Below are 21284 nucleotides of genomic sequence, written 5' to 3'. Positions count from 1 at the left end.
GGACCAATGCTGTTGAGGAAGGGGGAAGGAGGAGGAGCCAGAGTGAGCAATTCAATCATGGAGGAAAGACTGGAATGCTTTGTCTGTTACCGCAGTGACTGAATAAATCATACGTAAAAGCTTCCTTGTTTCCTCCTTGAAACCATCGGGATTGGAGGGAGAGAATTCCTCAGGCCTAACATCTGGCTGCTTTCTTCCTAAGCCCTCCTGGCCATTCACCTCTTTGGAGCTATGTATGCTACATGACATGTCCTGCCTCTCCTAAACTATCCTGCTGGAGGATTTGATTTGAAAAGGAAGGGAGGTAGATAAGGTTCAGAAAGCCACCTACCTTGTAGTAGCGTCCATTCTTTAAGCACCCACAGTCTTTTGCAGAGACACAGCCAACACCGTTAAAGAAAAAGCCATCATTACACTGGCAGCCCTCAGCACAGGTCTCCGGACATTTCGTAGAGTCTGTGATCTTGGCACAGGAGGTGGCGCAGAGCTGGGCACAAATCTCATAGTGACTGTTGGCGGGGCAGCGCAGAGCTAAATTGGAACAGAAGAAAAACACTCATATTAGGCAAAAAGATACCCAGCGATACTTAAGATGACTGGGAAGCTGGAGAATGAAATCAGAGAGTGTGACTAGTAAAGTACAGAAAACACAACCCTGCTATACACCCTGCTTGAGTGTTTCTGCCTGACTAGAATTATTATTAATTATTAAAAATTCTTATATTAATTAATAAATTAATTTTGTGCAGGGCCCTATACCTGCAGGGTGACCCACAAGATAAAATCAGAATATAAAACACAAAATGCATGATAAAAAGAAGAACAAGAACAAGCTAATAAAGCCACTTCCGAGCTTGAGAGGAGGTGGGGTTGCGGGCTTCACGCCCTCCCCACGTGTGCGGGGGCTGGCTCCCAGCCTCTGCGCCATTGAGGGAATCCTTGGCCACGTCATCTCCCTAGCCAGCCAATTGGCTGGCCTGGGGGAGGCGTGGTTTGTGCTATTTAGCATCAGCTAAATCTCCCTCTTTTGCTGCCGTAGCTCCTGTGGCTTCCCACCCACCCGCCCTTTAGGTTTCACAAGACCTTGCTATGGACTTCGGTTGGTCGCCATTAAGGGGCCTGGTAGGAATTTTTCCACTTGGCAAATTGGCACCAGCCACTTGGTTTTTTCGCCTACCTCGTAGCAAATCGTCACAACTTCCTGGGATTGGCAGTTAGGCATTGGTAGGGGTATTGTTATGTAGATGAGGGGGGAGGAAGCGCCATCACCTCCCCCGGATTGCGAAGGGTAGTCCGGTAAAGGATTCTGGGGGGCATGGCCCTGTCCGAAGCCTATGGAGGTGAGAGCCTAAGGTATGCCTCCAAGCGGTGACCCCGGGGGAGTTCCTAGTTGATGTGCATCAGCAGGACTCCCCCTACTGGTGGTTAACCCTTCCTGGTCTTCAAGCAAAGACTCTCCTCCCTGCAAGAGAGGGGAGTAGTTGTGGGCGGGAGCCCAGCTCCGCCCCTAGCAGGGGGCGTTAGCCCCCTGCCTTCACCTCACCTGGCTGGCGCCCACGCCCCTCAGCAGGCATCCAACCAGGTGCCTGAGGGGGGGGCGTGTTCAGCAGCCTTTTGCTGCGGCGACAGCCTTCGCCCGGCCTCATTCTTCATCCTCTCGCCGCGAGTCAGGATAGTCTCCCATCTGTGCCTAGCAGCGACGACCACGTGGATCCAGCTTAGAAGAGGAGCTTTAACAGAGAAGTTTTGCCTTTCCTTTTCTGCCTTTTCTGCCGTTTTTCCCCCTCTACGATCGTTGCATCTGCGAGGGATACGTTTCAGCTATTAGAGCTATTTGCGTAATTTGGGGCTTGCTTTCCCTGGCGTCCTTTGGAGGCGTGCTTGGGTTGATTTGTTTTCTCTGATCTCCTTCTACATCTTCACTTTCCTTAAAATTGATTGAGCATAACCCTTTGTTTGGGTGAAGTTGTGGCCTTTCCTTGCCCATTAACCTTATATCACGTGTCCGTGTGTATTCTTTCCACATTGCGGGGGTCGGGTCCTCGAACCACAAACAGGCTGAAGCCGGACAGTCAGTTAGGACCAATGCCTAAGCCAATACCGCTCATCACCTGTAACCAATAAAGTTGTGGCCATTTTTAGCCCATTAACCTAAATACTTGTGTCATGTGTCGTTATTTCCATGGGGGGGGGGAGGCGGGAACTCGCCACGCAACGCCCCCTTCTACAACACATTTTAAAAGGGCATTGGATGTCAATCAGCCAAAGGCCTAGTTAAAAAGTAACATTTTTGCCTGATTCCTAAAGGTGTATAATTAAGGCAAAAGGCAAACCTCCCTGCGGAGACCATTCCATAAATGGGAAGCCACTGCAGAAAAGGCCTGTTCTCGTGTTGCCACCCCCGGACCGCTCATGGAAAATATATCCTTGAACTTAAATAATGTCTCTTGCTTGAAGGGGTGCATTTGTGTATGTGTATATATTAGCCTACTGTCCAATGGTACAAATTACATTAAATGTTCCACCCCTGGAAGGTTATATGACACTATAATATAGTCAATTATAGAGGCTCCTACGTTTGATATGAACATGAATTCCCCAACCTTCTCCCCTTTGGTTCGCGACCATTCAATATGATCAGGTCCTGCTTGTTAGACAAGCGCAACAGGCGCAGGCCTGCATAGTTGCAACCCTTATCTTTTGAATGCCTGATTTGTATAGAATGGGCTTCCTCTAAGATGGGTGGTGATTCATGGAAGTGAGCATATAAGGCATCGTCAGACTGCCCAATTCTAGCATTTAAGTCGCCTGCCACTATCACTAAGGCTGCAAAGAACTGATTCATCAGTTTGTCAATGTACGATTCCAGCCTAGACCAGATGTTTTTTATCAACTGCTTTCCTCTTTGAGGAGGAAGATATACTGTACATTAATTAGTAGCAGGCTATAGAATCTACATCTCACTAACAGGGCTATGGCCAGGTGGTTCAGTGGCTCCAACTTTTCTAGAGTCAACCTCAGCCCCTGGAAGGTTTCCTAAAAGGTTTCCTACAAGAGAATGGCACTTGAGCTGAAAAGTTCTCCCCATCATTGCCTTACACTGCTGCCTCTGGCAGAAACTCATTCCTAGCCATTGTCAGCACTCTTAGCAAAGTACGGCTGCCAGGGTTTCTTGGGGGAGGTCATGACTATCAAAGTAGCATATGAGGATTTGAAATGTATTGGGTGCATTTGACCACACACACCTTGGACTGTGTCCCAAAGCCATAGGGAGTTAGATCAGAGCCTGTTAAAAGCACAGCACTGCTCAGTCCCCAGTACTTACGGCAGAAGGAAGGGCTCCTCCAGGGCTTGACCGAGACCTTGGCCACTTGGCAGGCAGACACATAGCTCTGGACGCTGTCACACAACACCTTGCTGTCCCCGCCACCCAGGCACAGATCGTAGACGCAGTTGCTGAAGTATAGCCTGGGATCGACCTTTCCGTGGCAAGCACTGAAGGGGCCATCAGATGCAGTGAGGATCCCACAGTAGTGGCGCTGTTTGAAGACCTCCCTTTTCTTTTCCTCACAGACTGGGCAGTTGCTTCCAGAGCATCCATCTGAGCAAGATTCAACTGCCCCACGGACCCGAACTTTCCAAGCAGCGCCAAACACAGCTACGTCAGAGGCTGTCTTGCCATTGGGGAGCAGGAAGTCGTCCTCCTTTTTCCCATTGTAGTTCCCACACAGGCCTTCCACTTGGTTCTGGTAGGTGCTTGGGACTGTGACTTTTATGTCATAAACCAGGTCGTAGTTCACAATGAGACCAAAGTCAGTTTCTATCAGGACTTCGGTGCCATGCTGATAGACTCTGATCCGGTCAGCAGAAACGGTTATGGGGAGATTGTAGAACAGGCCATTCACCTGGGAGAAATAAACAGAACATCCTCTGGTTGAGTAGGGCTGGCTTCTTGCAGAAATGTTGGAAGAATGTTCATGAAGCATATGCAGGGACCATATTTTATCTCACTACTCTGATATATTAACCCAGGCATAGGCAAACTCGGCCCTCCAGATGTTTTGGGACTAGAACTCCCATCATCCCTAGCTAACAGGACCAATGGTCAGGGATGATGGGAGTTGTAGTCCCAAAACATCTGGAGGGCCAAGTTTGCCTGTGCCTGTATTAGTCCCTTTCTGCGTGTTATAGACATGAGAGGAAGAGACTTTGTGTGTATGAGCTTACTGACAAATCAGGGGGCAATAAATATCTCTGATAACAAGGAGAGATTGAAGATCTACATTGAGAACTAGGGCAGGAGAGAATCAAAGGAACCCTACCTGATGGTTGAAGTGGTTATCAAAGGACACAATGGAAGTGGGAGGGTTCTGCTCTGAATCACACCAGTCAGGTGCAAAGCCCAGGAGACTCCAGAGGGCAGCCCCACCATTTCCTTCTTAGAAGACGAGCAGTGCCTCCTACTCACCAAGAGGCCACTGTAGAAGACCATGGGGTGGGAGTTTCTGAGGATGCATCAGATCTGGCCTTCAAGGAGTGTGCAGCAGCTGTTGTTGCTTCTGTGACAGCAGCAGCAGGCAATGCATTTTTGAAGGTCAGATGTGCTGCCCCTATGGATCCTGCCACCTGAGGCCTTCCCTCATGGGTGAGCTTGCCTTGGTTATTGGACTCCAACTCCTCTCAGTCTTAACCTGCAGAATCAATTGTCAGGGATAACAGGAGTTGGTCCCATCTGGAGGGACAGAGGTTCCCCATCTCTGCTTTAAGTGCTCTGCCCATTCATAAATTTACCAGAGACAGAATCGCAAGACTTTCCCCTCTCATACATGGATTGCTCCCAGTGCCAATCTGATCTTCTGCATAAGCGTACAATCACACAGAAGCCCAGATTTCATTATCCATTCCTCTTCAAGAAAGGAGGGTAAGAATCATGCAAACAGAATGCTGTTCGCATGGTGGAAGAGAGGGGCTCACGCTGCTCTTTCCTATGATACTCAATTGGGGATACTGAGGCAGGAGATAAATTGGGTTTGGTTTTCATTTTTATGGAAATCTACGTAATTTGTGCTTCCAGAAACCATAAACAAAACAAAACACCTTTCTGAATTTTGCAATGCAGTTTTCAAACTAAATATGTACAAAAATACGTACAAGTGTCTTTTGATGCATACTTTTAAAGCTTCTTATTAGTGAAAACAACATACAAAATGCATCCTGGTAGGGAAAATTGATTGCAACAAAATGTATATTAAACAAATCTGCATACAAAACTTTGCATGTTAAGAGAACTTCGCAATGATGCGCACAGCTGAACTTAGGACTGGAAAAATTAGAAACTGAGAGAAACAGAAATTGGCAGATGTTTTAATGACTCATTGAATGAATGAACAAAGACAATGCCTTAATGGAAAAAGGGGGTGGGGATAAGTAAAGATTTAAAGATTGTCCTCCCCTTTTAGCATGGACTCACCTGCACTTGACCGTCCTTGTTCTGTAGTAATGTGAGTGTCACACCGTAGACCCTGACTGAGACCATCTTGGTGACAGACGCCTTCCCATCCGCCCAGGCCTCATTTTCCACATTGACAATAAAGGGCTTCAAACCTCGGCTGTTTCCGCTGGCCCTAGCCAAGGTATAGGTGCAGGTGCCTTGGAAGTCAAAGGCCAGTCCATCGAAGGAGAGATAGTGAGGGTCACCTGAAGCAGAACAGGTGGCGCTGCCAACTGGGTGGCATTTCCGAATGCCATCTGACAACCGGCATTCCTGATTGGGACCACAGGAAAATACAGCGCAGCTCACACTCCCCCCAGTTTGGCACGTGCAACGCTCCTGACACGAGGGGTAAAACGTATCTCCTGCCTGGTAGTATTGGCCTTGGTGGAGACAACCGCACTGGAATTCTGGGATGCATCGATCACCACTCAGCACGAAGCCCTTGTTGCACACGCAGTCTTCCTGGCACTTAGTGGGACATGGGGCTGGAACACAGGTCTTGGCGCAGCCGCTAGCGCAGAGCTCGTAGTGGCTATTTGGAGCACAAGAAAGACCTACCAAATCGAAGCAAGGTGGTAAAACACTGGCAGGAAGAACATGGCTGAAAAAGCAAAGTTGACCTGCTAAAAGAGGTTATGGGCGGAGGGACATAAGGAGAGCCCTGCTGTATCTCAAAAAGGCTTCCAGCTTTCCGTTCTATTCTCAAAGTGGTCAATCAGATGATAATGCACAAGTAGGACAGAAGCACAATAGCAGTGTCCTACTTGTAATTCCCCTGCAGGGGCACCAACTTCAATAAAATATCAGGGGAGGGCAGGTAAACCCAACCCCCCATAACTGATCACAGGTTATGGTGCATGCACACCATTTGAATGGCAATTACTTGGGGGGGGGCGTTCCTCTTCAAATATGTTATTGGGGGCCATGGAGGGACTTTGGACCTAGAAGAGGCGCTGTGTTCCACCCAACATGGGGAGGGGGTCATCATGTGCTCATGACATCAAAAGTGTGACACATGTGTGATGTCACAGGCACTGGGAAGAGGCTGTGAGGCCTGATTAGGCCTGCCACCACTGTGCGGAGGCCCAGGAAGGCCTGACCCCTTAAGATGGGCTGGGACGTGGCTCAGCCCTGTCCCCACATATTTTTGTGCAGGGAGCAGATGTCCTCAACCCCATAGAGTTGGAGCCTATGGCCCCTAGGAGTTGGCTCCTATGTTCCCCAGCATTGTATGGACAGTTTGAAGGCAGATTCCAGGCTGTGAACTGGTCCATGCCCCACAAAACACATTTACTTTTCCCCCCTTTTCAGTGGTAGTATGTGCTATTTTTCATAGTGGGTGCCTCTACTGATTTGCAAAAGTCTGATCACTGAAGAAGTGAATGTTTGGCCAGGGGGTCAGGTGGGGCAATCAGGAGCCCCTGGGGCACAGGCAAGGCAGCATTACTTGCTTGGCTTGCCAATGTTGCATAAGCAAGGCTGTCCTGTCCTGTCCAGGCCATGCCACTGGCCACTACTAGGGTCATTGCTACATCCCACCCATCTGCTTCAAGACAGATCACCAGCAGGGAGATTTTTGGACAGAAGGTTTTACCCAAAATGGCACAGAAACAAAGTTAGTACAGTGGTACCTCAGGTTAAGTACCGTATTTTTCGTCCTATAGGGCGCACTGGCCCATAGGGCGCACCTCGGTTTTTTTTTGGGGGGGGAATAAAAAAATTATTCCCTCCCAGCCGCGGGGCTGGGGCGGCAGAAGCCCGAGCTTCCCTGACCCCAGCCCCCAGAACAGACTGCTATCCGCAAGCCTTGCGAGCCCAGCGGGCACTCGCTCTCCAGCAAGCCTTGCGAGCCCAACGCCTCTTGCTCTCCAGGCTTCAGCGAAAGCCTGCATTCGCCCCATAGGACACACACATATTTCCCCTTCATGGATCACTGCCTTGCCGTGGCGAAGGGGCTTGAAGAACTCAGAGAAGCTATGAACTATGCCGAGCAGGGCACCCAAGATGAACAGGTCATAGTGGAGAGTTTTGACCAAACGTGATCCACCTGGAGGAGGAACCGGCAAGCCACTCCAGTATCCCTGCCAAGAAAACTCCATGGACAAAGACAACAGGCATATAAAAGATATGACGCTGGAAGATGAGCCCCTCAGGTCGGAAGGCGTCCAACATGCTACTGGGGAAGAGCGGAGGGCAAGTACAAGTAGATCCAGAGCTGATGAAGCGGCTGGGCCAAAGCCGAAAGGACGCTCAGTTGCGGATATGCCTGGAAGCGAAAGGAAAGTCCAATGCTGTAAAGAAAAATATTGCATAGGAACCTGGAATGTAAGAACCATGAACCTGGGTAAGTTGGAGGTGGTCAAAAATGAGATGGCAAGAATAAATATTGACATCCTGGGCATCAGTGAACTAAAATGGACGGGAATGGGTGAATTCAGTTCGGATGACCATCATATCTACTACTGTGGGCAAGAAACCCGTAAAAGAAATGGAGTGGCCCTCATAGTCAACAAAAGAGTGGTGAAAGCTGTACTGGGATGCAATCTCAAAAATGATAGAATGATCTCGATACGAATCCAAGGCAGACCTTTTAACATTACAGTAATCCAAGTTTATGCACCAACTACTTGTGCTGAAGAAACTGAAATTGACCAATTCTATGAAGACTTACAAGACCTTATAGAAGTGACACCAAAGAAGGATGTTCTTCTCATTATAGGGGATTGGAATGCTAAAGTAGGGAGTCAAGAGATAAAAGGAACAACTGGCAAGTTTGGCCTTGGAGATCAAAACGAAGCAGGGCAAAGGCTAATAGAGTTCTGTCAAGAGAACAAGCTGGTCATCACAAACACGCTTTTCCAGCAACACAAGAGACGACTCTACACATGGACATCACCAGATGGGCAGCATCGAAATCAGATTGATTATATTCTCTGCAGCCAAAGATGGAGAAGCTCTATACAGTCAGCAAAAACAAGACCTGGAGCTGACTGTGGCTCAGATCATCAGCTTCTTATAGCAAAATTCAAGCTTAAAATGAAGAAAGTAGGAAAAACCACTGGGCCGGTAAGATACAATCTAAGTCAAATCCCTTATGAATACACAGTGGAAGTGAGGAACAGGTTTAAGGATTTAGATTTGGTGGACAGAATGCCTGAAGAACTATGGATGGAGGCTCGTAACATTATACAGGAGGCAGCAACGAAAACCATCCCAATGAAAAGGAAATGCAAGAAAGCAAAGTGGCTGTCCAACGAAGCCTTACAAATAGCGGGGGAGAGAAGGCAAGCAAAATGCGAGGGAGATAGTGAAAGATATAGGAAATTGAATGCAGATTTCCAAAGAATAGCAAGGAGAGACAAGAAGACCTTCTTAAACGAGCAATGCAAAGAAATAGAGGAAAGCAATAGAATGGGAAGAACCAGAGATCTGTTCAAGAAAATTGGAGATATGAAAGGAACATTTCGTACAAAGATTTCCATAATAAAGGACAAAAGTGGAAAGGACCTAACAGAAGCAGAAGACATCAAGAAGAGGTGGCAAGAATACACAGAGGAATTATACCAGAAAGAAATGGATGTCTCGTACACCCCAGGTAGTGTGGTTGCTGACCTTGAGCCAGACATCCTGGAGAGTGAAGTCAAATGGGCCTTAGAAAGCACTGCAAATAACAAGGCCAGTGGAAGTGATGGTATTCCAGCTGAACTATTTAAAATTTTAAAAGATGATGCTGTTAAGGTGCTACACTCAATATGCCAACAAGTTTGGAAAACTCAGCAGTGGCCAGAAGATTGGAGAAGATCAGTCTACATCCCAATCCCAAAGAAGGGCAGTGCCAAAGAATGCTCCAACTACCGCACAATTGCACTCATTTCACACGCCAGTAAGGTTATGCTTAAAATTCTACAAGGAAGGCTCAAGCAGTATGTGGACCGAGAACTCCCAGAAGTGCAAGCTGGATTTAGAAGAGGCAGAGGAACCAGAGACCAAATTGCAAACATGCGCTGGATTATGGAGAAAGCTAGAGAGTTCCAGAAAGACATCTACTTCTGCTTCATTGACTATGCAAAAGCCTTTGACTGTGTCGACCACGGCAAACTATGGCAAGTTCTTAAAGAAATGGGAGTGCCAGATCACCTCATCTGTCTCCTGAGAAATCTCTATGTGGGACAAGAAGCTACAGTTAGAACTGGATATGGAACAACTGATTGGTTCAAAATTGGAAAAGGAGTACGACAAGGCTGTATTTTGTCTCCCTGCTTATTTAACTTATATGCAGAATTCATCATGCGAAAGGCTGGGCTGGATGAATCCCTAGCCGGAATTAAGATTGCCGGAAGAAATATCAACAACCTCAGATATGCAGATGACACAACCTTGATGGCAGAAAGTGAGGAGGAATTAAAGAACCTTTTAATGAGGGTGAAAGAGGAGAGCGCAAAATATGGTCTGAAGCTCAACATCAAAAAAACGAAGATCATGGCCACTGGTCCCATCACCTCCTGGCAAATAGAAGGGGAAGGAATGGAGGTAGTGAGAGATTTTACTTTCTTGGGCTCAATGATCACTGCAGATGGTGACAGCAGCCACGAAATTAAAAGACGCCTGCTTCTTGGGAGAAGGGCAATGACAGGCCTAGACAGCATCTTGAGAAGTAGAGACATCACCTTGCCAACAAAGGTTCGTATAGTTAAAGCTATGGTTTTCCCAGTAGTGATGTATGGAAGTGAGAGCTGGACCATAAAGAAGGCTGATCGCCGAAGAATTGATGCTTTTGAATTATGGTGCTGGAGGAGACTCTTGAGAGTCCCATGGACTGCAAGAAGATCAAACCTCTCCATACTGAAGGAAATCAACCCTGAGTGCTCACTGGAAGGACAGATTGTGAAGCTGAGGCTCCAGTACTTTGGCCACCTCATGAGAAGAGAAGACTCCCTGGTGCTGGGAAAGATGGAGGGCACAAGGAGAAGGGGACGGCAGAGGACGAGATGGTTGGATAGTGTTTTCGAGGTTACCAGCATGAGTTTGACCAAACTGCGGGAGGCAGTGGAGGACAGAGGTGCCTGGCGTTCTCTGGTCCATGGGGTCACGAAGAGTCGGACACGACTAAACGACTAAACAACAACAACAACAAAGTGCGTCCTATAGGGCAAAAAATACGGTACTTAATTCGTCCCGGAGGTCAGTTCTTAACCCGAAACTGCTCTTAACCTGAAGCACCCCTTCAGCTAATGGGGCCTCCCGCTGCCGCCACGCCACCGGAGCCCAATTTCTGTTCTCACCCTGGAGCAAAGTTCTTAACCTGAAGCACTATTTCTGCGTTAGCGGAGTGTGTAACCTGAAGCATATGTAACCTGAAGTGTATGTAACCTGAGGTACCACTGTATATATATTTCAGAAGCAAAAGCAGTGTTGGTAACTTTGTGTGCCATTTCAGATAAATTAACATGTTCTATGAAGATCTGAGGAATTTCAGAAAACAGCTCTGGGCACTTACTGCAGAAGGTGTCCGATCTCCAAGGATAGAGGTTCACCCCAGCTGCCTGGCACGCTGAAGCATAGCTGGAAATGACCTGGCAGATCACAGCTTGTTGGCCATCAAAGAAGCAATAATTGTACACACAATCTTGGAAGTATCCTTCTGGATCCACTTTGCTGTGACATTCTCTGAAGGGGCCGCCTTTGGCTAGGATGAGCCCACACTCTTTGTTGAGGCTCCGTTGACGCTTCTCTATGGTCAGCCGTGCAGGGCACTCTCCCTTGGCCCCCTCACTGCAGCCTGGCACCTCCCGCACTTTCCAGCTCTGACCAAAGGCCGATGGGCTTGAAGCCACTGTGCCATCTTTCATGGTCAGATCATCCTGCTTGTTGCCATTGAAGTTCCCACAGAGACCACACAGGGCACCATCATAGCTGCTGGGAACAGTCACAGTGGCGCGGCTTTGCCAGTCAAAGGTGATGGTCATCTTGAAGTCTGTCTGGACCACTGCCTCTTGCCCTCTCTTGTATATGGAGATTCTGCCGTTGCCGATGCTGAAGGGCAGGTTGGTCAGCAATCCATTCACCTAGAGCCCATTTTAAAAGGGGAATATTTCAGAAGTGCCTTTGTAATAGCCTTGCCAGTTAGCTCAGTTGGTTAGAGCGTGGTACTGATAATGCCAAGGTTTGATCGCTGTATGGGTGCGTATTCCTGCACTGCAGGGAGTTGGGCTAGATCATTGTTTCTCAACCTGTGGGTCCCCAGATGTTGTTGGACTGCAACTCCCATCATTCCTAGCCAGCATGACCAGTGGTCAGGGATGATGGGAGTTGTAGTCCAACAACATCTGGGGACCCACAGGTTGAGAACTGCTGGGCTAGATGATCCATGGAGTCCCTTCCAACTCTATGATTCTGTGATACTTGATGTATCTGTGGCGGCTTTGCTTAGCCTTGTGCATTCTGATCCTTGGGAGATCAATACTATCTGGAATGCATAAGGCTAACCAAGGCTGCTCCAGAGTACAGAGGTCAACAGCAAAACTTATCATTTGGGGTAGGAAATTCAACTCTTATAGTCCAATGCCCCTGCAATGCAGGATTTTTTTTGTCCAACGTAATACTTCATTAAAAAAAAATACTGCTGGAAAATAGATTTCATATAATCACAAAATGGTCTCTTTGCAAAAGCAATGAAAAATGGACACAGCCCACTTCATCTTTCTTCTGGGCACTAGCCATGGAGAGGAAAGGAACCATGCCAAGAACAGTCGTAGCTTGGAAGTCAAATAGAATTTGTTCTGGAAATCCGTTCGACTTTCAAAACATTCAAAAACCAAATCATGGCTTTTGATTGGCTGCAGGAAGCTCCTACAGCCAATCAGAAGCCACAGAAGCCCTGTTGTATGTTCGGCTTCCAAAAGAACATTCGCAAACCGGGTTCACGGTGTTTGGGAACCAAAACGTCTGAGCTCCAAGGCGTTCAGCAAGGTACGACTTTACCTTAATTATCATAATAATCCCCTCCACTGTTCTCAGTAGTTTCCAACTGTGATGTTCCAGATGAGGAGCGGGGAACTTTTTTCAGGCTGAGAGCCACATTCCCTTCTGGACAACTTCCTGGGGAACCACATGCCACAGGTGGGAGGGGCCAAAAGCAAAAATGGGCAGAGCAATGAATGCTAATTTTACCTTTGTACAGTAGGCTAGTTTCACACGTGCTCATATATCCCTCTTTATCTTTCTTCCAGAAAAACATTATTAGGATTCAACGGACACATTCAAATCAGGAAAAGCACTCAAGGAGGTTACAGAGTGAGGTTAGGGAAGGATGTACCCTGGAGAGAAGTATGGCAGGTCAGGGGGTGCACTGTTGGGAGAGTCCTGAGGGCCAGGAAGACTTGGAGAGCTGCATTTGGTTCCCCACCTCAATGATTGGGCATTTGAAACATGCCACAGAGTGTGTGCGGAGTAGACCACACAAATGGAAACACTGAAGAGACGTAAAAATATCTTTGCATGGTTTAGTAAGAAAACTCCTCTAACATACATCTTACATAGTGTCCATAATGATCGCCCATCCATCCACTAGGGCAGAGTAAGCTACATACTGCACATTATACATCATCCACAATTGCTGACACAGCTAATTACAGTGACTTATCAACACCTGCTACACTGCTACACAGCTGTAAAAACTAGGTCAGGACCCTGGCTTTTAAAGTGGCACACATCCTGTGATACAATAACGAACCCTAACATTTAAACAAACTATTCAACAAAACTCACCACGACTTTTGCAGGGTTGTCTCTGCTGATCACAATGGATGCCCCATCAACCTTCACTTCTACAAGCCGGGTAAAGGACACAGACTGGCTGCCTCGATGGTCATTTTGGACGAGCACCTGGAAGTCAACCAGGCCCCTCCGCTTCTCACACAGCGCAGCAAACTGATACACACAGGTGCCTATGAAGTCAAACTTCTGGCCATCAAAGCTAAGGTAGTGGGGGCCACCGAAAGCAGAGCAGGTGGCATTCCTGGTAGGGGAAATGGTGGTGGTTGGGTAACTCGGGGTTGTGGGGATTGTGGGGGCAGGATTGCTGGGTGGAGGCTGTATGAAAGGGTAACAGTCCTGGACTCCATTCTGCACCTCACACCGCTCCCAGCTTCTGCAGCTTGTTGCCCAACACCTCACATCTCTGGTTTTTGCATCACAGATGCAGCGCTTTGTGCATGTCTTGTCTGCCCAGAACTGCTCACCGGGGGAGAAGGCGTCCCCCTCGAACACACACCCACAGACCGTAGTGGGAATGCATTCCCCTTCATCCAGCACAAAGCCCTTATTGCATTGGCAGCCCCCCACACAAGGCAACGAGGAACAGTCCTTGGGCCCAACTGTGTCGCTGCAGGTGGCCGGGCATGGAGACCCACAGGCTTCATAATGGCTGTTCTCAGGACAGGATTTTGCTGTCAAAAGAGAGAAGATCCCACTTAACGGTGCAAGATCAAACTATTAAAATATAGTCCTTGACAGTGCTCTGAATTCTTTTAGCCTAACGTGGGTGGCGCTGTGGGTTAAACCACAGAGCCTAGTGCTTGCCGATCAGAAGGTTGGTGGTTTGAATCCCCGTGATGGGGTGAGCTCCCGTTGCTTGGTCCCTGCTCCTGCCAACCTAGCGGTTAGAAAGCACGTCAAAGTGCAAGTAGATAAATAGGTACCACTCTGGTGGGAAGGTAAACGGCGTTTCCGTGCGCTGCTCTGGTTTGCCAGAAGTGGCTTAGTCATGCTGGCCATATGACTCGGAAGCTGTACGCCGGCTCCCTCGGCCAGTAAAGCGAGATGAGCGCTGCAACCCCAGAGTCGGCCAAGACTGGACCTAACGGTCAGGGCTCCCTTTACCTTAACCTTTTACCTCCCAAACATAGCCTCATATGCATCTTCCTGAGTTGCTTGGAGGAAGTCTTCTATGCAGATGTGCTAATATACCCTCCCTTTGCCTTCCTTGCCCATATAACTCAATTCCTGTTCTGCTGCAACATGAACATGAAAATGGCCATAAAGATCAATAAGAGCAACTTTTCCTGCTGCTGCTGCTACTACTACTACTACTACAACCACCTATATCAGGAATGAGGAACCTGTGCCTTGCCAGATGTTGCTGGACTACAATTCCCATCATCCCTCACTATGGGTCATGTTGACTGGAGATCATGGGAGTTGAACAGCATCCAGAGAGCCACCGGGTCTCTATTCCTGATTTATACAGTAAATTTGCCTAATGTTCCTTTCTCTATGGGAAAAAAAAGAGCACATTCTGTTCTCAAGTACAGAGAAGATAATCAAACTACTCATTCATAGCACAAATTATATGTGCAACTTAGGACACTTACCACAAGAGCAAAGGGCCACAGAGCCGTAGCCATCGGCAGATGCACCTCCAAGGATGAAGAGCCCAAAAGGAGCGCTGGGATGCTCTACAGAGAGGGCACTGGCTTCTTTGCCCAAGCTAAGTTGACTGAAAGAATACTCTGTTCCAGGGATGCGTGTCCACTTGGCATCTGTAATGGCTCTCTTCTCTAGTGTGATCCCATTTGAATCTAAGGTTTTTGCTACGATGACAGCAAAATTATCAAATGCCTTAATCCCATCAATGTGATATGACGTGCAATAGCTTTTTAAAGCAGGAACGTTGATGAGGAAAGGGTCGTAGTTTTTGCTGTTACCAGCAAAGAAGAAAAGGACCTGGATTCCTGCATTGGCAGAGAAGAAATAGGACTGAGCTGGCTGCATTTGAAACTGGATGACTTCCCCAGCCACCGCGCGGCGGGAGCTTGGAGTGGCCCCAGACTGGTATTGGATCAAAGTGTTATCTTGGGAAGCAACGACATACACAATGTCAGTCTGAGTTTGGAAGGGCACTGGGGGAACTATGAAGGTGGTGCCCCAGCTGGAAACAGGCAAGAGCTGCTCAGCAACATGGTCGCAAGATGAGAACTGCTTGGCACAGCTGTGCCCACTCAAAACAGCCACGGGCGCAACTGATTCAACCTTGGTGCCAGACAAATCAGCTGAGCTTTGCAGCTGGATTGCTTGGAAAGCTTTCAGGTCAACAACAAGCCTGCTCCCTGCAGCATAAACCTTCCCTTGGAATGTCACAGCCCCTTTCAGGTGAATAGTGACTTGAGTGGGGAATTCATAGGCTACAACGGCAAATTCCTTGAAAGTGCTTGCCATATCCCCCACTGGTGTTACCACATAATATGATGTGCCCAACTGATGAGTTGGGTACACAATTGTGGTAGCACTTGTGGAGCTCCTGTAATTGTGGGAAACAACTGAGATCTCTTTGTCGGCTTGAATCCACACAGCTCCATCAAAGATTTCAGTCCCCTTCATCTCTAAAGAGGTTGGGACCTCAACTGATACTGTCTGCTTATTGACAGAAACTTTTTTATTGAATGTAGACTTGTTCGCTGTGACCGTGACGGTTGTTGCAGGATGATATCCAGTGATAAGCAACTCAAACTTAGGATTGGGTTGACTTTCCAAGTAGTTCTGAAGGAAGGCTGTGACAAATTCCTCCCCACAGGAACTTGCTCCACAATACCCTGAAAGGCATAATTAACAAAGTGCAATTAACTTGTAGCTTGCGCAGGGATTACGTTCTGGAGATAGTGCATAAAGCTGAAATTCTGTATAGTCAAAACAATCCTCAGAACCAACTTTTTATGAGAAATCTTACCTTTCCAGAACAGTGCACCAACTGGGCCTTGCCCCCCCCCCATGTAGAGCAGATAGTTTCTGAGCTCTTCAAGTTGTTTATTGGGCTCTCAGAGGTTCTCGCAAGATCTTGGATAGCCCCACAAGATCTTCCAGGAGCCTCCCAGAGCCCGGTAAACAACGTGGAAAACTTAAAAGCTCTTTCCGCATTGGGAAAACCAAACACAGAAAGGTCTTTTAAGCTCTCTACCTTGTGTGCTTTTAATGTGTGAGGTTTCAGATGGTTGCTAAACATGTGAAGCTGCACAAAGTTCAACACAGCTCAATACGGTGCCATAATCACATGGTGTTGTAGCATTTGAAATATTGTGTACTCCTCTGACTATATTCTCGTAGGACAGGACAATTGTGATAATGGAATCAAAATTATTAATTAAAGGAATCCTTTAATAATGCTACTTGGTTATATCAAGGACGTGGCATTTCAGGAAGCTAAACAAAATGGGTATTAATCTTTTAATAGCAGCTCACATGCATGGCCTAAACATGAGGGGGAAATGATGATGATTTATTTATACCTGGTTTCCCCAGCCACTCTGGGCGGTTCCAAACAGGGCAATTTATGCAGCTCTCTACACAAACTATTGCAAGCAAAGTGACTTCTAAGCATCTGAATTAGAAACCTGGATGATTAAATTTTGGGATTTAATAAAGATGGCAAAATTTAAAGATATAATTAGGGCCAGGAAAGGGAGGCAAAGAGATAATTGCTTTATTGAAAAACTGAGGGTTAAAAAAAAAAAGTCATATGGGAATGAAAGTATAATAATAATAATAATAATAATAATAATAATAATAATAATAATTTATTTATACACCACCTATCTGGCTGGGTTTCCCCCGCCACTCTGGGTGGCTTCGAACAAATGATTAAAAATACATTAAAACATCAGTCTGGAAGATGATGGAAGTATGGAAGATGACTTGAACCCTGAAATGTTCAACACTCTGCTACAAACACTAAGCCTTAACAGATGAATAATTGCTGCCTCTTTTATCTGTTAAAGCTTGGTATTCATAGCAGAGTGTTAAGTGACCTGAAAAAAAGACACACTGCAGTGTTATACTTTGTAAATACTTGGCTGCAGGGATGAAGAACTGGTGAACTCCAGATTCTAATGGACTACCACTATCATCCCTGAATATTGGCTGTGCTGTCTGGGGCTGATCATTATTACTATTCCCACCCTCTGGAGGTGGCCCATGAAGAAGGGCCTCAGATGATGATCACAGGGTCTGGGAGCTGAGCATCATCGGCCATAGGCTCCCCACCACTGCAGGGGAAGGGCATGTTTTCCCCCCACAACAAACAGGATATCGGGAACTGTGCCAAATATCCATCGCCATGCACTGTTCACTTTTGTCAAGGGGAATTTGCCAGGCTCTGAGTGAGTTACTGTTCTGCCAATATCTCTAATTGCCCCGAAGAGGTCACACCCACACCATGCATCTGTAGCACCCTTATACAGTGGTACCTCCAGTTACAAACTTAATTCGTTCCGGAGGTCCATTCTTAACCTGAAACTCTTCTTAACTAGAGATGTGCTTTTGCTAATGGGGCCTCTTGCTGCCGCTGTGCCACCAGCACACGATTTCCGTTCTCATCCTGGGGCAAAGTTTTCAACTCGACGCAACTCTTCCAGGTTAACAGAGTTTGTAACCTGAAGCGTTTGTAACCTAAGGTAACTCGAGGTACCACTGTACTACTGTTAGTTATGGCTTCGCTCAAAGAATCCTGGGAACTGTCATTTATATATTCTAAGAGTGCTGGGACTCATACCAGGCATACCAGGCTGGGACTCTGTGAGGCGTAGGGTATGCAGTTCAATTGTTCTTTGGGAGAGAGTTGTGACCAGGTACAAAACTGGAAGGAGTGTCTGCCTAGATGGGTCAACCTGCAAGTTCATGGTTAATTCCAAACTCACCACATAGAAGTGCCAACCAGGTCCAAAGCAGTAGCTGTTTCCTTGCCATGGCTGCAAGACAGCAAAATAAAGTAGTTCAGACATTATGATTCAGGGTATAATTCAGTCCCCACCAACCTACCCTGGCTCTGACCATCTGGTTCAAACATCTCCTTTTACCTAACACTGGTAAACTCTCCCCCCCCCCCCAGCTCTTGGCAGTAAAGAAATATGTATTTGTTTGTGTCAGTCTGCATTTCTTGATACAGAAAGTATTGATCTGATGTGTAGAGATCTTTCCTATTCTAATTTATTCAAAAGGGTTCTGGGAGCTTCTATGTGTGAAAGAAACTGGTGCTGACACGTAAGTTTCTATTCTGCCTAGAAACAAGCAGAAGGTTCATGATGTTTGGGTTACTGCTTCAGAGAAGCTGAGTACAGCTGGCTTAAACTGGTTCTGTTATCTCTTTCTGTCAAAGTCATGCTGAGTATAAAATTAAGGTCAGAGGGAGCCTGGGTTTCACTTTCTCTTTCTATCTCTTTCCCTTCCAGTGTGGTGTTCTGTACATAGTATGATTCATGTTATGGTTTTAGTCTTACTATAAGTTATTGTAAATTTAAGTTAAGTCTGTTGCAACTGGATTTCTTATGGACGGTGCCAATCCTGAATGTATTGGATCTGTGACCATTACACTCATTTGCCTTCAGCAGCAGTAAAGCTCTGCTGGATGAAATATTAATCACCTCTGGTCTATTTTGGGAGGAATCCTGCAATGTGTTTTAAGTTTTTACCCTGCTAACTATACGTTGGAATCTCCCCTACTCAATATGAGTAGAATTTCATGACAGTTTATTGTAATAATCGGCAAAATGGGACATCCCAGGATCCAATCAGAAGTCAATATGGCTTCTGTAATTCTGGGGTGTCCCAGTCAAATCAGGACAGTTAGCAGTATGGCCATGATAGGGAGAGCCCTGATGTGAATCGCTGCAAGGTTGCTCAGTATTCCCAAGCTCAATTCTTCTTCCTATCTCTAGTTTCATATCTGCGGCTCTCTGGGCCTGGCCACCCCCCAGAATGCATAGGTTTACATGATGTGGCACACTGCCAAAGACGCAACTGGAGATGGAAATCTGTGCTTGTGGCGGTCGTGGAGGAAAGGAAGAGTGAGTTTTATTAGGCTAGTGAAATGTAGTAATGTTTTCCCAGGACTGAGCAATTAACTAGTCTGCATGCTTGGTTAGCTCTGAAATAAATGGCCCTGCAACAACGGCCTGATAACAAGGAAACTGTTGGATTTCACTAGACTAGCATATAGGCAGAGAATGTTTTTTCTGCAGTGTGGGCTGGCACCAAGGAGGGTTGCATTGTGACACGTGCAGTGGTACAAAAGGGAGATGTAGTCCATAACATTATTGGTTACAACAAGGCATGGGGCTAGTATTGGTGATGAGAGAGCCTGACTGATATCCGATGCTGTGCCCACAGCCCATTTGCTAGGGCCCCACCAGGGAGCTGCATATTATCTTCCTATATACATGAAAATGTAAGGTGTCATCATGCAGCACAGTTTGTGTGGCTGCCAGTAGGTGACCACACCCCTTGCAGCATGAGGAGAGGCAGGCCGGCCCAGGAAAGCTGTTTAATGTCAGAGGAGAGGCTCTTCACGCAGCAATATTATTATTATTATTATTATTATTATTATTATTATTAATTCATTTTATATATTTATACAGTGGTAACTCAGGTTAGGGGACGCAGGTGGCACTGTGGGTTAAAGCCTCAGCGCCTAGGACTTGCCAATCGAAAGGTCGCGGTTCGAATCCCCGCGGCGGGGTGCGCTCCCGCTGCTCGGTCCCAGCGCCTGCCAACCTAGCAGTTCAAAAGCACCTCCGGGTGCAAGTAGATAAATAGGGACCGCTTACCAGCGGGAAGGTAAACGGCGTTTCCATGTGCGGCTCTGGCTCGCCAGAGCAGCGATGTCACGCTGGCCACATGACCCGGAAGTGTCTTCGGACAGCGCCGGCCCCTGGCCTCTTGAGTGAGATGGGTGCACAACCCCAGAGTCTGTCAAGACTGGCCCGTACGGGCAGGGGTACCTTTACCTTTTAACTCAGGTTAATAACTTAATTTGTTCTGGAGGTCCGTTCTTAACCTGAAACTGTTCTGAAACTGAGGTACCACTTTAGCTAATGGGGCCTCCCGCTGCTGCCGTGCAATTTCTGTTCTCATCCTGAAGCAAAGTCCTTAACCCGAGTTACTATTTCTGGGTTAGCGGAGCCTGTAACCTGAAGCGTCTGTAACCCAAGGTACCACTGTATCTCACCTTTCTCCCAAGTTAGGATTCAAAGCAACGTACAACACTTAAAGAAACACACAATATAAAATACAGAATAATAAGCCCTGGATATGAGCCCCATCCACCACTGATATGCAGCTCCTGGAAAGTTGCCTGTGAGCGAATATGACACTCAAGCTGGAGAAGGTTCCGCATTTCTGAATTTTGGGATTGCGTTTCGAAATATTGTTTTGGTATGTTGAAGTAGTATCATCGATGACTTGCTCAGGAAGTAGAGTGGCAGAAGTCTTTAAAAATAATGAAGCAAAGAAGCAAGCACGGTATTGTTGCAGTGAAAGAACTCTACAGTGTTGTTGCTGTTGTTGTTGTTATTTTAAAAATGAATTTAAAATTACCTTCTGGTCACCATCATTATGGTTAATGGTGGCGACCAGAAAAGGTCCCTTAGCTCAGGTATGGCCTTGGTTGGCTTCATTCAGGAGAGGTCGTTGACAAAAAGAACCCAAAGCAATATCTTACCTTCAGCCCTTCAGTAGACCTGTTGCGGCACGGCAAAGGAGAGAAAAGGAGGGTTCTGCCCACCCACCCCTCTATCTCTTCACCGTTCGTTCCCTTTTTATAGGGACGAGGTGTCTTAAGTAAGTCCAGTTCCACCAAACTGTAGAGGAAGTTCTTCAGTAATTTAGAAGCAGCCATAGGGACACTACAAAGGTCAAATAATGGTAGGACAGAGAATATGAAACCATTGTTGCACTTATAATTCAGTTGTGAACTTTGGCTGATCCTGCCCTCCACCCAAAATCTTATCTCTCTCTTCTTTCTGCA

The 21284-nt window shown here is 46.9% G+C and overlaps 1 protein-coding gene across 1 annotated transcript in view; it reads right to left on the bottom strand.

Moving 5' to 3' along the window:
* LOC310850022 (IgGFc-binding protein-like) overlaps positions 1 to 21051 on the bottom strand; it is a 39199-nt gene extending 18148 nt beyond the window's left edge. Inside the window, exons 1-8 of the mRNA XM_083751025.1 lie at positions 20979 to 21051; positions 18181 to 18231; positions 14866 to 16083; positions 13262 to 13941; positions 10992 to 11559; positions 5471 to 6048; positions 3326 to 3905; positions 332 to 531 (exon numbers count right to left, since the gene is read on the bottom strand). Of these exons, the coding sequence (XP_083607151.1) occupies positions 332 to 531; positions 3326 to 3905; positions 5471 to 6048; positions 10992 to 11559; positions 13262 to 13941; positions 14866 to 16083; positions 18181 to 18229 (3873 nt within the window). The 5' untranslated portion in view covers positions 18230 to 18231; positions 20979 to 21051. The remainder of the gene's footprint in view (positions 1 to 331; positions 532 to 3325; positions 3906 to 5470; positions 6049 to 10991; positions 11560 to 13261; positions 13942 to 14865; positions 16084 to 18180; positions 18232 to 20978) is intronic.
* Between the last annotated feature and the right edge of the window lie 233 nt (positions 21052 to 21284).

This window comes from Podarcis gaigeae (genome assembly GCF_964106915.1).
Source record: "Podarcis gaigeae genome assembly, chromosome: 8".
In the NCBI taxonomy this organism is placed as follows: domain Eukaryota; kingdom Metazoa; phylum Chordata; class Lepidosauria; order Squamata; family Lacertidae; genus Podarcis; species Podarcis gaigeae.
This window is presented reverse-complemented; position numbering and strand designations above follow the sequence as displayed.